Source organism: Protopterus annectens, chromosome 14.part0, assembly GCF_019279795.1.
Source record: "Protopterus annectens isolate FY-2018-M chromosome 14.part0, PAN1.0, whole genome shotgun sequence".
In the NCBI taxonomy this organism is placed as follows: Eukaryota; Metazoa; Chordata; order Ceratodontiformes; family Protopteridae; genus Protopterus; species Protopterus annectens.
In genome coordinates this window covers 929,849,761-929,864,710 of record NC_056748.1, presented here as the reverse complement: position 1 = coordinate 929,864,710, position 14,950 = coordinate 929,849,761, and the positions used below count along the sequence as shown (strand labels likewise).

Genomic DNA, 14,950 nt, shown 5'->3' with positions numbered 1-14,950 from the left:
TTTTAAGCCTCTGCTTTATAACTTATTACCTGGTTCTTAGATTTTACTAAATAAATCCACAAGACTGGAACATATCCATTCTGATTTACTTCTAATAATGGTGAGGTCTGACAAATATATTATCACCTGAAGAAAATTTAGAAGCTGGTCTTGAATTTAACAGATTTTCATGAAAGCATTCAACCCTGTCTCTCTCCACCCACAGTTTGAAAGGCTACCCAGGCAATATGAAGTTGGAGAGTGTGTGTGTGACAGACAGAGAGAGATTATTTTAAGCAAGAATAGGATAAGGGCTCACCCCCACACTGACAATGACAGAGCTGTAAACAACAAAAGACTAGTGGTTTGAAATTGTGTTTAGGCAACGTTTGATCAGATTTGGAATACAAAGTTGTCCTTGCAGATGATTGCCATAACATGTCAAACTGGCAAAATAAGTACCAGAAAAGTAAACAGTGGAAGTAGATTGTGACACACACACACACACACACACACACACACACACACACACACATACACACGCGCGCATGCATGTTGTCTTTATTTTTTACTGGCAGAGAACACAGCTGTTCTCCGCCTCCCTGAACTTTCAATCAGAACACACATTTTGGGATGTTACACTGCATGTAAAAGAAAAGGAGAAACAATTTCTAAGCAGTGTGTCACTACTGTATATATTTATCATAGCATATAAAAATCCAAACCCACCATTTGATTTAATTCACCAACTTATGGACATATTTACTTTAATATGAAGATTTAGTTAGGAATTAAAAGAAGAGGGAACTCAAAGGCAATGTGCATCCCTTTGAGAAAATGGAGCAGTCCGTTTTCTTCTCATGTTTTTTTGGCCAGTTGTACTTTTCCATATATAGGAGCAGCCTATAGTGACAGCTTGGGGTCAGGATAATAAACTACTAAGCACAGAAGTCCACTGAGTCGACTTTGACATATAACTTAACTCTGTTCATCATTCCTTATTAAACACTCTGAGCTGTAAATTACTTTCTTTAGCACTAACTACCTGAGGTAACTTTGGAAATGAATGGGCCAGTGGATGGTTTATGTGACCACAGCCTCAGTTATGAAGGAGTCTTTATGTTCACTTCTGAATCTGTAGGGGAGGGACATCCTGGTAAGTATATGAAACAAACTCCTGGAAGTTAAGTTTGTAAGAGAGAAATGAATACAAATGTGAACTTTCAGATGATGAAATAATGTTATAATACTAGTGCATAGTATATTGCTAAGAAATAGAAGTTTTACTACAGTTTGCCATGGTTTGCAAATCCATGACAAACCATGTGCTGGAAATACAAAAGCATGCTGTTGGTATACAGTCCTTTAGAAACGTGGTGCAGTAAAGCTGTGTGACTGTTAAGTTTGCATTACGCAGCAATCTAGCAAATGTTGACTGATAAAGTAACAGCAAATCAGGTATTAACTGTATTATGTGTTGATATACAGCACATTTGACAGGTTGTAATTCATTTTATTCAGCTAGTAAATGTGTAGTACAAGGCTAATGTATGCACGTGTTTGGGACTGCATGGGATGCACAGAGATTTATTCACGTGTTGCTGACTGCTGTCACACAAGGAGCATTTTACTTAGCTCATATTAGGTAAAGCATTTAAATACAGCCGAAGCTATTTTCTGGCCTGTCAGCAGCACATTTCTTGTTGCTGTGATTCTGTGATCCGTTAGAACTTGAAAAGAGATTTAGAAGGTACATTCAACAAGTAGTGGTTATGCCCTGAGCTTAGCCTGTTCAGATTTTTATTACTGAGTTGGAATCCCCACTGATGATCAGACATGTAAGCAATTGTTGCAACAGACGAGTCCCCACATGCCACTTTATATGAACTACTGAGGACACTACAACCAAAGTAATAGGGATTATATTCCAGAAATTTAGATCCACTGTTGCAGTTTTGAACTTTTTAAGGATGAAACTGAATTAGAATATGTAACGTATTGTAAACATTTGCTGACCACTTACTTCTCAGTTCCAGTTTCACATTTTATTTTATTGTTTTTTGAATTTGTTAGCATTTTGGTGTGGAAGATTCCACACAATCATGAAACAGAAGTGGAAAAGTGTGGTTAAGTGGCGTGTGAGTTCCCGAAGTACAAGCTAATTCTGCTTCTTGCAGTGGTATTCAGTGTTCATTCACCATGAATCCAGGCATGGCATTTAATATAAACTACACACAGTGTGCTGTGACTCTGATGAATGTAGTAAAGCTAGGCTTGTCTACTTTTTAACTGTAAACCTTGCCCACATCTCCAACTTATTTGGTCTTATGTTAGCTTGTCGCTCAAATAAAGTTACTTCTAGAAAAATAAGAGGATGCCCTATTTCTCCTGAAATCATGTGGAGAAGCTATGAATAGGGCACTTAGATGCCACATGATTAGTATAATTTGCATAGTTTTATAACTGTTCTCTACATTCCCAGAGGAATTTAAGTCAGCAGAAAAATACCCCACATATGACTGCTACATGAAGAATGATACCACATGGGCATTTCTAAGTAGCTTAAATTCTCAACATAGTTAATGTCTTGCTTTTGGACAGCACAGTTCTTCCATTCAAAAAATGGGCACAGAGCAATGCCGTGGTCACTATTATTTATTGTCAGGATTGAGGAAGTGGGAGTAGAACTTACTATGAAGAGAGTGCATATGAATCAGCCCAAGGGCAGCATGGAGGTGTCCCAGTTTAAGCACATTGCTTGAATTCTGTTTATTAAGCAAGGAACATTGGTAGTGAGGCTTAGTGACACAGTGGATAGCATTGTTGCCTCACAGCAAGAGGTTCTCTGGTTGGATTCTCTGTTGGGGTGCCTCCTGTGAGGAGTCTGCATGTCCTTCCAATGTATACATGAGTTTTCTCCAGGTGCTCTGATTTCTTCCTTCCAAAGACATGCAAGTAGGTGGACTGGGGACTCTAATTTGACCATAGGTGTGAGTGTGTGTGTGCATGTGTAGAATGGAAGAAAAAACTTGGTGCTATGAACCTTGGCTGTAGGTAATTGTCACTGTTGAAGTGACACACTGACCTTATGTACAAAATGGGAAAAAGAGGTTATGCTGGCTGGATGGATGGATGGATGGATGGATGAATGGATGGATAGTAAGTCTTATGGGGAAAGAAGCCCAGGCATTGTTTGACAACCTGTTGCAAGTGTATGTCTGGAGAGATATAGTACAGGTACTTTCTCAAGCCTTAGGACAGGAGGTTGAATAGCCTTTGTATCTAATTACATAAAACCTGTCATTGGGCAGCCAGTGGTCATTGATTGGTTAGGCTCTCCATTGAACTAACCGAAGAGAGGAAAACATCAAGGACAACTCAGATAGTGGCACCATTGTAGTTTGATATAAGATTGCTTATATTAGGATTGCTGTATTTAGAGGGAGTGGTACCCTTGTCTTGTGCACGCCAAGCAGGTGTGGTGTATTGGTGCTCAAGAGCAGTTGCTGTTTTATGTTCTCCAAGCTTGTGCTCTTAAATGCAGTTTAAATCTTTAATCTGAACATAATCGATTTTGTGACGTTACTGATTATGTTTAACCATCATCTTACCCCCTAGTATTGACAGAAACAAAGGTAAATAGTTGTAAGAGAGTTTTACTTTAAGGGAAAATAACAAAGAATGTTGGCATTGAAGGACTCTGCACCCCCCCCATATCCCTGCTTCCTAAATCCGAGATTGTCACACCTCAGAAAAAAATGAATGCTGCAAGACCCAATGATCTCATACGTAGTATATGTAAATCCCCAGATTTGCACATTCAGTCCCCCTATTGTGGAACCTGTCCATAGGGGTCTCAGAATTAAAAAGAAAATGTTACCATTACCGTATATAACAGTGTTGTAAGTGGTGGCAGGCAAGTCTAAGAACTCGATATGAGCAAATATGAAAAATGCTAAACTACCATTCTCTAAAGAATTATTGGATTAATAGATACCCGCTGCCTAGTTATATTATTTATAAGAAAGTAGCATAAAAGCCAGCTAATTTTCTGTTGGGAGCATAATGTAAGAATTCATGACATTAAACAGAAAATGTAACACTGATACTACTAACATCTAACCTGAAATGTAGAAATGTTGAAACAGGACAAAATAAGTATAGTTATTTTTAGGGGGCAAGCCCTCTGTACCCTGTATGTCCCACGTTTTCTCTCTCTCTCTCTCTTTTTTTTTTTTTTACATATACTGACTCCATGGTTGCATAACTGTGGGGAGAGGCCAAACATGCAAAAAAAAATACTAATTCCTGCACCACATTTGCATCATTTCCTTGCAACAAAAATGCTTTCAAAATAGTACTGCAACTGAAGATTTTGATGTAAAAGCAAGTAACTGTAATACAATCCAGAACACCTTCACTGAGCAATAAACTTTATACAGAACACTTTAGTCACTACAAAATGGCTCCATTGGATGAAAACCTATTTCTACAATTCCATCTCTAAAGATAGGGATTCCACTGACTGTCCCTAATTATACAACATGTTACGTAATTTGAGGCTATAGTTTTGTAAGCCTGGAAAATTTAATTTTAAATATCATTAGAAAGAAACATGAGAACTTTAGCTCTGTTATAAAAATAAAGTCACGTCATTCCGGAGTGTTTTTGCTTACTTCTTGTACCTTTTTACTTAATATGTTACAGCTATATCATGTTTTCATTGCCATCATTTGTCATTTTTATGTTACTTTTTGTGCTAGTCAAGGAAGGCAGTACATTTCTGTCTTCTGTATTTTACATTTTCTTGTTCTGAGCGAAAAATTCCTCTATTGATGAAAGTCAGATGTTTGGCAACATAAAAATACAGAGCAGAGGTACTACACTATTGGCATATTCAGGTACTGTTTATCTGAACTTTCTTGACACCATTTGAAGCTTTGCTTTACCTGTTTAGGAATTATGTACTTAATTCTTGTGGTGGCTTTTGTACATTTAAGTTCCAACATTATATTGGGTCAACATACCAACTTTTTAAATTGCTTCTGTTTGATGTGGGTGTTGTGGGTAAGGAAGCAAATGCCTTTCACCTTTTCTAATCAAATCTTACACAGGAAGATGTGTACTTCATTTCAGCAGTTCAGGCACATATTTTAATAGTTTCATGTCTCATATCATCTTAACACGTATGAGAACCCCCGCCCAAAAAAAAAAAATATCATCATTTATATTGTTTGTAATGGGGTCTAGGTAGTTTCTCTTAGGACTGACTTTTCATGTTGAATTATCAGAAGCATTCTTATATGTTAAAGGTTTATAGCTGAAACGTCTGTTTTATTCTTTCAGTTTTGGTTCTTTTTTGGTGTAAAATATATGGAATTCAGCCTCAAGGTTCACAGTTCACATGCTAACATTTTGTTCTCATTATAAAAATAGTAACTTCATATTGAAATCCATTTCAAAAACTCATTAGCAGTTATGACTGGCATCTGGATTGTAATTCTTTGTAGCACATGGACTACAACCTACGAGGGAAAAAAGATTGGGAACTTGTGTTTTACATTTTAGAAAGCTGTAATAAAAACAGCCATTATATACCCATACAGTCAACATTTCTTGCTGCATCACCCCTCATAGTATATTTAGGACTGCATAACAGGGTTTTGTTATCAGTGACAAAAGAAATGATGCATGTATACAAATCTATGAGGCAGGCATAGGTACCTGTACAGAAATAGCTATACTAGAAATAGGTATACATATACATATGGACGTAGTTATAGGTAGAGAGAGAGGTAGCCATAGATACTGATATAGACAGAGCAGTAGGTGTAGTATAGATACAAAGAGCTGAATGGTGCAACACATATGATACTGGGTCTTATCTGTATATCCATCTTCGTTAGATGTAGTTCCTGGTGCCTTAACTGTGTAACTGTTTCTTGCCAGGGGGAGGAGCATGTATGACCATGTGATGATAGCTTGGTAACATGATACCTAGAACTAACTCAACATTCTCATCTCCTCTGTAATGTGCAGCGGCACAGAAAATACAAATTTGTTAGTTTGTTAATTCATTAATTAAGCTACCCTTGCATATATTCTTTCCTTCTCAGTGACATGTCTGTTTGTCAAGGGTGCATTGTTTTAAGATTTGCAGTAATTATCATTCAGTGACAATCCACCCATATTGACATTCATAGATCCTCAGGAATAAAATTTGTTCCTTTTCCCTAAAGTGTAATAATGTTGATGATCTTTTTGTTTCAGTTTGCAATAGTCAGGTCCACTTTATCTTAGGCACAGAAAAGTGACATGGACAGTTAGCACAATGTTCATATATATTGTATAACATTGTCAAACCGGTTCATAGGTTCATAGGTTCATAGGTTTATACTAGGCTATCTGCCCTAAGGCATTTATAAGCCTAGCCCAAAGTTATGTGGCTTACGCCACCCCTTATGTTAGAAATAATGTGCCCATTAGTTTGTTGTGCCTCTGTCCAGCAGTGACACAGAGATGATTCCCGGGGTAAACCTACGATCTCCCATCCACCGGTCAAGATTTCTCTTGAGCAGAGCCAGCGAGGTGCTCTGCCTCACATGGACCGGGATTTTATTCCACAGCATGGGGAGTCTCTGGGTGATAAATCTATCCCTCCAGCACGTCCTATTTATATCCGTGCTAAGGTTTAAGTCACTTGCTCTAGTGGTTCTGGTGGATTTGGATTTTTGAGGTGGAGCATGTCCATTAATTCCGGGTTGGTCATGGCCTTGTATGTCAGGCACAGGTCACCTCTGAGCAGGCGGTATGCAACTGAATAGAGTTGGAGTTTCTTCAGTCTGGCAGTATATGACAGGTTTTGGAGTCCCTTTATCCTTTTGGTGAGGAACTTTTGGGGTCTCTCCAATTGCTGCAGGTGTCGGGTGAGATACATCCCGAATGGGGCATTGTACTCGATCATTGGTCTGATAAGTGAAGAGTACAGGGGAACAATGACCTCACTTGATCTGGATGTGAATCCCTTCATGATCAGATGGGCAATGTAGAAGGTCTTTCGAACCACTTTAGCAACTTGAGTGTCAAACGAGAGGCCACTGTCAACCTGGGTACCCAGGTCCCTGATAACCTCTTCTGTGCTTAGTGGGTTGCCACCTATATGGTAGCTTGGGGTTACCTTGTTTTTCCCGAAGGGTATGACTATACACTTTTTTGCGTTTAACTTCAGGCCATGGCTCTGGCACCAGCTATCAGTTTCCGTGAGACCCCTCTGAAGGATGTCTGTGTCCGATGTACTACCCACTATGGCACCCAGTTTGCAGTCATCCGCAAACTTTGTCAGCCATAGTCCTTCTATGTTTGCCTGTACTTCTGAGAAGTAGATGCCGAACAATAGGGGGCCAAGGACTGAGCCCTGTGGGACATCACTTGTAACCAGCAACTCTAACCCTGTGGGTTCTGTCCTTTAGCCAGTTTGCAACCCATCTTGTGACATATGGGTTTACATTTAAGCTGGTAAGTTTCTCTATGATACCCGAGTGGGGTATTGCGTCGAAAGCTTTTGCAAGGTCAAGGTAGGCTGTATGGACTGCCTTTCCCTCATCAATGGCCTTGGTAACTGTTTCGAAGAAGTCGACCAAGTTCAAAAGGCAAGATCTGCCCTTGACAAAGCCAAACTGGTTTGGGTCCAAGGTCTGCAAGTCCCCTATGTCCTTGTTTATGAGTTCCATTATGATCCTCTCCATAGCTTTGCAGACCAGGCTTGTGAAGCTTATAGGGCGGTAATTACCAGGGTCCGTAGAGGCACCGCCTTTGTGGAGTGGGACCACAGTTGCCGTACGCCACTCCTTGGGCACATATCCTGTGGTAAGGCTAAGATTAAACAGCTGCCTTATGTGCGGGTTTAGTTCTTCATTGAGTTCATGTAGCACACAGCCGGGGACACCATCCGGTCCCATTGATGCTGTGTTTTTAGCTTTAGAGAGAGCAGCTTTCACCTGCGCATTTGAGATGTCTGGGAGGCTACAATCTGTTGGGATAGTTATCTCTCCTTTTGGGGGGGAGAGGGGGGTGAAGTTTGCGCTGAACCTGTCTGCCAGTATGTTGGCAATGTCTGTGGGTTCAGTGATTTTGTATCATTTTGGACTAATTCTGAGCATATCTGGGAGTTTCCACCCAGGTTTCTGACATAGCTGAAGAAGGCCTTATGATTGTCTTTTGAATCTGTGGCAATTTTTTTCTCAAAGTTGGCCTTGGATGATTTTATGAGGGATCGTAGTTTCTTGCTAGTACTGATCAAAGATGCCTTCCCTTTTTGGGATTTTGCTCTATCATGTAATAGCTTTCTCCTCTTATTGTAAAGTTTGTTTATGGCTGGGGTCCACCAGACTGGACGTTTGCCCTTGGTGGAAAGAGTCTTGGTTTTATTTGGGATTGCCTGATCCATGCAGTCCTGAAGGTGTTCATAGAAGGCATTTGTAAGGGCTTCCGCAGCTTGGGTTGTGGTTTCCATTGGCTCGGGGGCCTTGAAGGATACCACACCCGTCTTGAGTAGTGTGAAGTTTGCTTTAGAGAAGTTCTTCGCTGTGGTCTTTTTTGTTTGAGGTGGGGGCGGGATGTGGATTTCTAGTGAGATTAGTTTATGATCTGATCTCACCAAAGAGGAATATACTTCCGGTGTGGAGCATTTTGTCCCCATGTTTGTGATGATGAGATCTAGTATATTTTCTCCTCTTGTGGGGATGGTGACTAGTTGTTCCATGGCATTTGAATTTATGAACTCCAGGAACCTTTGGGCTAGAAAGTTGGGGCTTGAGTAATGTTCCCAGTCTATATTCGGGTAGTTGAAGTCACCCAATATGATGGTGTTTGGTGATGCATTTATACCCTCCAGTGTCTTCAGGAAGGCTGTGTGGGTTTCCTGAGTTTGAGAGGGTAGCCTGTAGCATGCTACAAATTGTAGAGCAGTTTTGCCTATGGTTAATTGCACCTGGATGGTTTCCGATGCTTCGTGCGTAGCCACCAACCTGGAGGTGTGGGTATCCTTGATGAATATGGATACACCCCCTCCTTTTGTGGTATGGTCCGGGTTTTGGGGCCGGAGCATGATATGAGGTAAAACCTGATAGTGCCGGGGTGCTCTCAGGAGCCTTGAACCAGGTTTCAGTCACAGCACAGACATCAATGTTCTCCATACTGAGAAGGGCCTCGAGTGCGTGCATTTTGAGATTTAGACTTCTGGCATTGAGCAGCATTACCCTTAGTTTCTTCCCGTTTTTGTTTTCTAGGGTGGTAGGTTTAGAATTTGAGCCTTGCCTAAAAAAGGCACTATGGGGGTGGCAAGAGCCTTAGCCAATATCCGGAATCCCAGGGTGACAGGTGCAAGCCGTCCCTTGCGAAGCAGCGTGGCTTGTCAAGCATGTCATCCCAGGCAGACAGACACTGGATCCCCTTTGAATGACACCAGACATTAAGCCAATTGTTAAAGCTGATCATCTTGTCACTATATTGTGGCATCATTCGTGGTGAAGGAAGGATACTGCTCAGGGTCAGGGTCATACCTGCCTGGGCTACATAATCAGAGAGCTCCTCTATGTCTCTTTTCATGTAGTCCAGGGAGGTACGTCTCAGGTCGTTCACACCAGCATGGACAATGACTGTGTCATACTTGTACTTGCCGTGGAGTGACCTGAGTGCTTGTGTTATGTGGCGGATTCTAGCGCCCGATAGGCAGCTTACCATGACCTTCTCCTTGTTCAGCCTGGCGAGTGGGACATCAGTGTGTCTGACTATGGAGTCACCTATGACAAGTATGTTTGGTGTTGTATTTGGCCTTAAGGGCAGTGACTGCTTTGCACACTGATTTTGTTTTTTATGTGTTGTTTGTGTGGTGTCTTGAGTTTGCAGTTGCTTGGGTGTCTGCTTTGGAGGCCTTTGCTGTTTAGGTAAATTTTTACTCAGAGCCTCCGAGTATGTCTTAGTGTGTTTATGTGTTTGATTCAGCGGTGTGGTTGAGTTATGTGAGACTTGTATTGTGGTGTGTGTAGTTGCCTTCTCCTCCTGCCTGGTCTTGCCAGTCCTGAGTTGAGAGAGCTCAGCCTCCAGTTTGGCTAAATAGCTGCATCTCTCGCAAGTGTTAGTGTTATGTGGGAGGAGGAGAGGGTTGTCCGTGTACATGAGACAATTGTAACATTGCCTCAGAATTCCCAGATTCACCAACTGGGCAGGAGAGGACGCCAGCATCTGACCCTTTGACATGCTAGAAAGAATTATGAGTTGGTATGAGACAGAAAAGTAGAGGGCTTAGCGGGGAAGTGGGCACTCCTGGGGGGTTTTGCAAGTGAGGGATTTGTATAATATAGGAGTGCTTGACCTGCAAAGAAAATACTTATAAGACAAGGGATATGCTTTTAAGACAATTGCTGAGCTTTTTGAGAAGAAAAAGCAATTAGGAACAAGTGCTGTGCTTTTTAGTGAAGGTGTAAACTGTTTAGGTTCCTAACAGAGCAGTTCTAAGGGAAAAATTGAAGAACAGACCCTATGGAGCCAGAAAAAGTTTAACCTTGTTAAACCGGCGCTGCCCGATGCTGCTCTACTGGCAACTTTGCGCTAAAGCACGTTAAGGCGTGCTTGATAGCAGGGGCTGGAAAGAAGCAGGAATAGACCCAAAACGGACAATAAAACTACAGTTTCAAGTCAGTAACCACTCCTACGGGGGGCAGGGGAGCTGCTCAATGTTATTCACTGCCACTGAAAAGTTATCTCTGATAGTTAATATAGCATTTCCTTAAAGAATCAAAGTTTTATTTTTTGTTTATATGAAAAAACAGAGTATTATCAAAAGTAAACGAAGGCACCATTCATGAAAAAGTCTTTGGCCATCAAGACATCTTGAGAGAACCCAATCAAAGTATTTATATTAGACATAAACAGCAGCAAAACACTAGTATCTCCCTCACTCTTTTTTCTGTTTCATTATCCTCTTGTAAATTAGAGTCCATCATTTGAAAAAAATGGAAATCTCCAAATTACCTTCTGGAGCCTAAACTAGTAGCCACAAATGCATTACCTTTTGCCCTACTGTCTCATCTCTAGGGCTTGGGCATCTGGTTTGACTGGCTGCTGCTGATACATGAATAAGCAAAGGAATTAGTTGCAATACCACAACTCAGCTCAAGCCACCTACATCTCCCAATCATTCTTCACTGCAGCAAAATAAATCTGCTGTTCTTCTACGGATACATGCATCTTTTTTGACTCTGGCAGTACTTCAAGTTTAGGTTATAGAGAACCAGAAGCAGGCATCTCACACTGGTTCAGTCAAAACTGCCCATGTCAAACCCCCATTTAACAGCTATTTCCTTTTTAATTATGCAACTTTTCTTCCCCTTTAATATATCACCTTTTTTCTGTCCACTAACAGGTCTTCCTTTTACTTTGTCTCTTTGATTAAATATGGCAAGTGCATTTTTCAATTATATTATTCTTTTGCAATATAATTTTTACTACATTACTGAATACAGAACTGTAAATTGTAGCGAACTAGTCTTTTATATTTTGTGTTTATCTACAGTATGATTGTAAATTCTCTGGAGCTTTTCTACTTGGGTCTCCACTGAAAATGGGCGCTTGGCTCAGTTGGACTAACCCGGTTAACAAATGTCAATAAATAAATAAAAAGAAATAAAACAGTGAAGGAAGTTCAGCATTGGTATTAGTTAGAGAAACGTAGTACAGTAGAAAAGGCCAGCAAAAACAAACTGCAGTAGATTTTTTTTTTTGAGTAGTTTTCCTTTCTTTCCATCATGTTTGTTCAGGTCAAACAGTGACAAGTGGCAATCCTACTTCTATATATCTTAAGTAACTTTCCATGTCTCAACATTCCGGTTCCTTTGAATTTGTGCATTACATAAAACATTATGATTGGTTACCAGTAATAACCAGTTTGCTACTATGTCCGGTTAAAGGATCCAAGAAATACTCCTGCAAATTGAAGCTCAGGAGGTAAATTTTTTAAATCCATTCTGACAACTCATTAACAGTTATGATTGTCATCTGGATCATGATTATTTGTAGTACAGGGAGCTTTAGCAGCCTTAGTGTACTACAGCTTACAAGTGAAAAAGGTGGGAAAAGTTAATTTTATTAGCAGCTTTAAAAGCTATAACATACATAGAGCTTCCAAACAGACTGTGGGTAGAAGCAAAGTATCCATCTGAATGAACAAAACTGCAAGATACTTTCACTCTGCCACACTTTTTAATTTATGTAGCAGAGCAAAGTGTAGATCAGCTTTTATAGCCAAAGAAATGCCCCATACACTGTTTTGTGTTGGCACTGTTAATGTTTGTTGCAAGACCAGAGAAACAGTGAAAGGTGCTTAATTTTGTTTGTGTCTTTCGGCTTTTCCTGGTTAGGGGTCGCCACAGCGGAACTCCAGTCCGCTAATGATTGGCAGTTGATTTTTACGTACCAGCCTGCCAGGCCTGACAAGCTTTGTAAATAACTTCCTTATATGAGAAAGGTGCCTGACAAAGTTGATCTTATGATTTCAAAGTGTAATTGCAGCGCTCCATATATGACTTCAGTGTTGCATTCACAAGTTTATTCTTTTTACTGTCTATGAAAGGTACTTGACTAAAGGCTACCACAGCAGAAGTTTGCATTTGTGCCAGTTCTTCTTTTCATATCCACATTATGTAGGGTTTGCGTAACTTAAATGAAGGAATGATAATGCACATAAGCTTTTAGAAAACAAAGGAGTCACTCTAAAGTGCAGCTGTTCGTAAGACAGTTCCATCTGTTGACAAATAAATAAATAATTAAATAAAGATGAGAGTATATGCAAACACAAAATATTCTGAAAATGCAATGTGACTTGCCAAACACATTAATTCTGAAGTAATGGCCATGTGACAGTTGATTGTTTTTCTCTGATTGTAAAATGCATATGCCCTGAAATATTCACTAGACATTGTTCATGTAGGACATGGGCTAAAATAGACTATAGCATACAGAACACATTGTTTCTGGGTTGCACTGGTGACTGTACTGTTGAATGTTGGAAGCAAATGTTAAACTTATATGCAAAATGAAATAAGAAAAACTCACCAACATGCAGATCCCCGTGTGCATGCAAACATTGTATGGCCTTCCAGAAGAAGCCACTCAAGAGCTAGCAAACAAGGCTGACCCTTGTCTAGAACCTTAAACTTGTATTAGGCAAATTTTCAGTAAAGCAGAGAGGTGGAGTATTACAAACCGTCAAGGATGCTGCCTTCACAATTAACCTTAATAACTGGATGGGCATTCAGAAATTCCTGCAGGCCTATCTTATATGACCTTCCTTGCAGTTTGTGGTGAATGCTTATTGCAGGGTATTTTGACTAGGTTGATAATATTCTTAAGATTGACTGCCTAGTATCTATTTATGGATCTGTGGAAATATATGAGTAAAGTACTTGTCATCCCATCAGCATTTCATCTAATCATACATTATTGAAAAATTAAATTGAAAATACATATCATTAATTCACATTTCATAGAAAATGTTAGTTGCAGCAAATAACCCACTTATATGGCTTTGAAGCAAGTAGCCAAGGGAAGGGACATCTACAATGCTGAGACACACTGAACATTTACATAAAATGATTCTTTAAGTAAGGCATATGTGCACTGTTAAATATGACATGCATTAGAAGCAGCTAGTCAAGTGAGGAAACAACCACAATGTTCAAGCATACAGAATGTTTGCATCTTTTTTTTTTTTTTGTGTAAGAAATTTCTCAAGTCTTTCTAGAATAGCAGTTGCTGTGTACACAAAACCATTGCAACCCTTGCTTCAGCTGTTATGTGCATGGAGAGGCAGAGACCTCTCCCCTTATAGTATTACTCTTTTAAATCTTTATACTTCAAAGTGTTCAGTCACACTGTTTGCAGTGCTTTGTAGCTTATTTTTAACCTTGTTGTACTTATATTATGTGAGCAGTTTCTTAATGAAAAGCCTTGTGAGCATTTTATTAAACATTTGCCTGGATAATTCCTCTGTGTCCTTCAAGAACATCACTGTACTAATGGCTTGGGGATGTGTTCATAGACTTTAATGACTGGCCCCCACGCATGTGCATTTAGAAATTTTAGGTTCATGGGATCATAGGAGGTTACTAGGCTATTGACCCGGTGGCCAATTCAAGCCTAGCCATTTCATCCCAATGTAATACCACAGATACTCTAGTCAATACCCAGAATAATATTTATTAATGACTGCCCATGTCTATTAGGGTTGTGAGTGCTATCCCTGGTAAGAATTTACGGTGCATAATCCACTCGTCCAGGTTTCTTTTGGACAGTGTCATAGAGATGATCTGCTTCACGTGAATTGACAGCCTATTCCAAAGACATGGCAGTCACTGGGAGACAAATCTGTCTCTCCAGCATATCCTATTCGAGTTGCAGGCCATATTTAGGTCCCTGGAATGGGTAGCTCTAGCCCTGTTTCATTTACGGATGTGCAACAAATTCATTAGGTTTGGAAATTGCTCTGTAAGCCAGGCATAAATCTCCCTTAAGAAGCCTGTATGATACTGAGTATAGTGACAGAGACATTAGTCAGTCTGTGTAAGGCATGTGTTGGAGTCCATTACATAGACTGACTAAAGTCTAAAGATGCACCTTCATGCCACCCCTACATTGGTAAAGTTTCTGAAATTTTGGGGATGTCGACATAGGGTAAGCAATATTTTACAAAGTTTCTTGGTTAAAGAGCAGCCATATTTAATTGGAATAAAATAACTGGGGAAAATGCAGGATGGCACTGGAAGGACCACAAGCTGTAGTACATAAACTAAGCCCAGAATGCGTGACAAAACACTTTAAAGTCTATATACTTTAAATACTATTGCATTATCTCAAAAGAAAAAGAAACAGGCCAACACAAGGGTGTATTTTCTTTCATTTCTTTTCATTTTTCATT

At 39.9% G+C, this 14,950-nt stretch overlaps 1 protein-coding gene across 1 annotated transcript in view; it reads left to right on the top strand.

Annotated features, from left to right (window-relative positions):
* The first annotated feature begins 884 nt into the window (after window positions 1-884).
* Window positions 885-14,950, top strand: part of LOC122789349 (S-adenosylmethionine synthase) — a 516,516-nt gene continuing 502,450 nt past the window's right edge. The window contains exon 1 of the mRNA XM_044056729.1: window positions 885-1,135. Within this exon, the coding sequence (XP_043912664.1) occupies window positions 1,042-1,135 (94 nt within the window). The 5' untranslated portion in view covers window positions 885-1,041. The remainder of the gene's footprint in view (window positions 1,136-14,950) is intronic.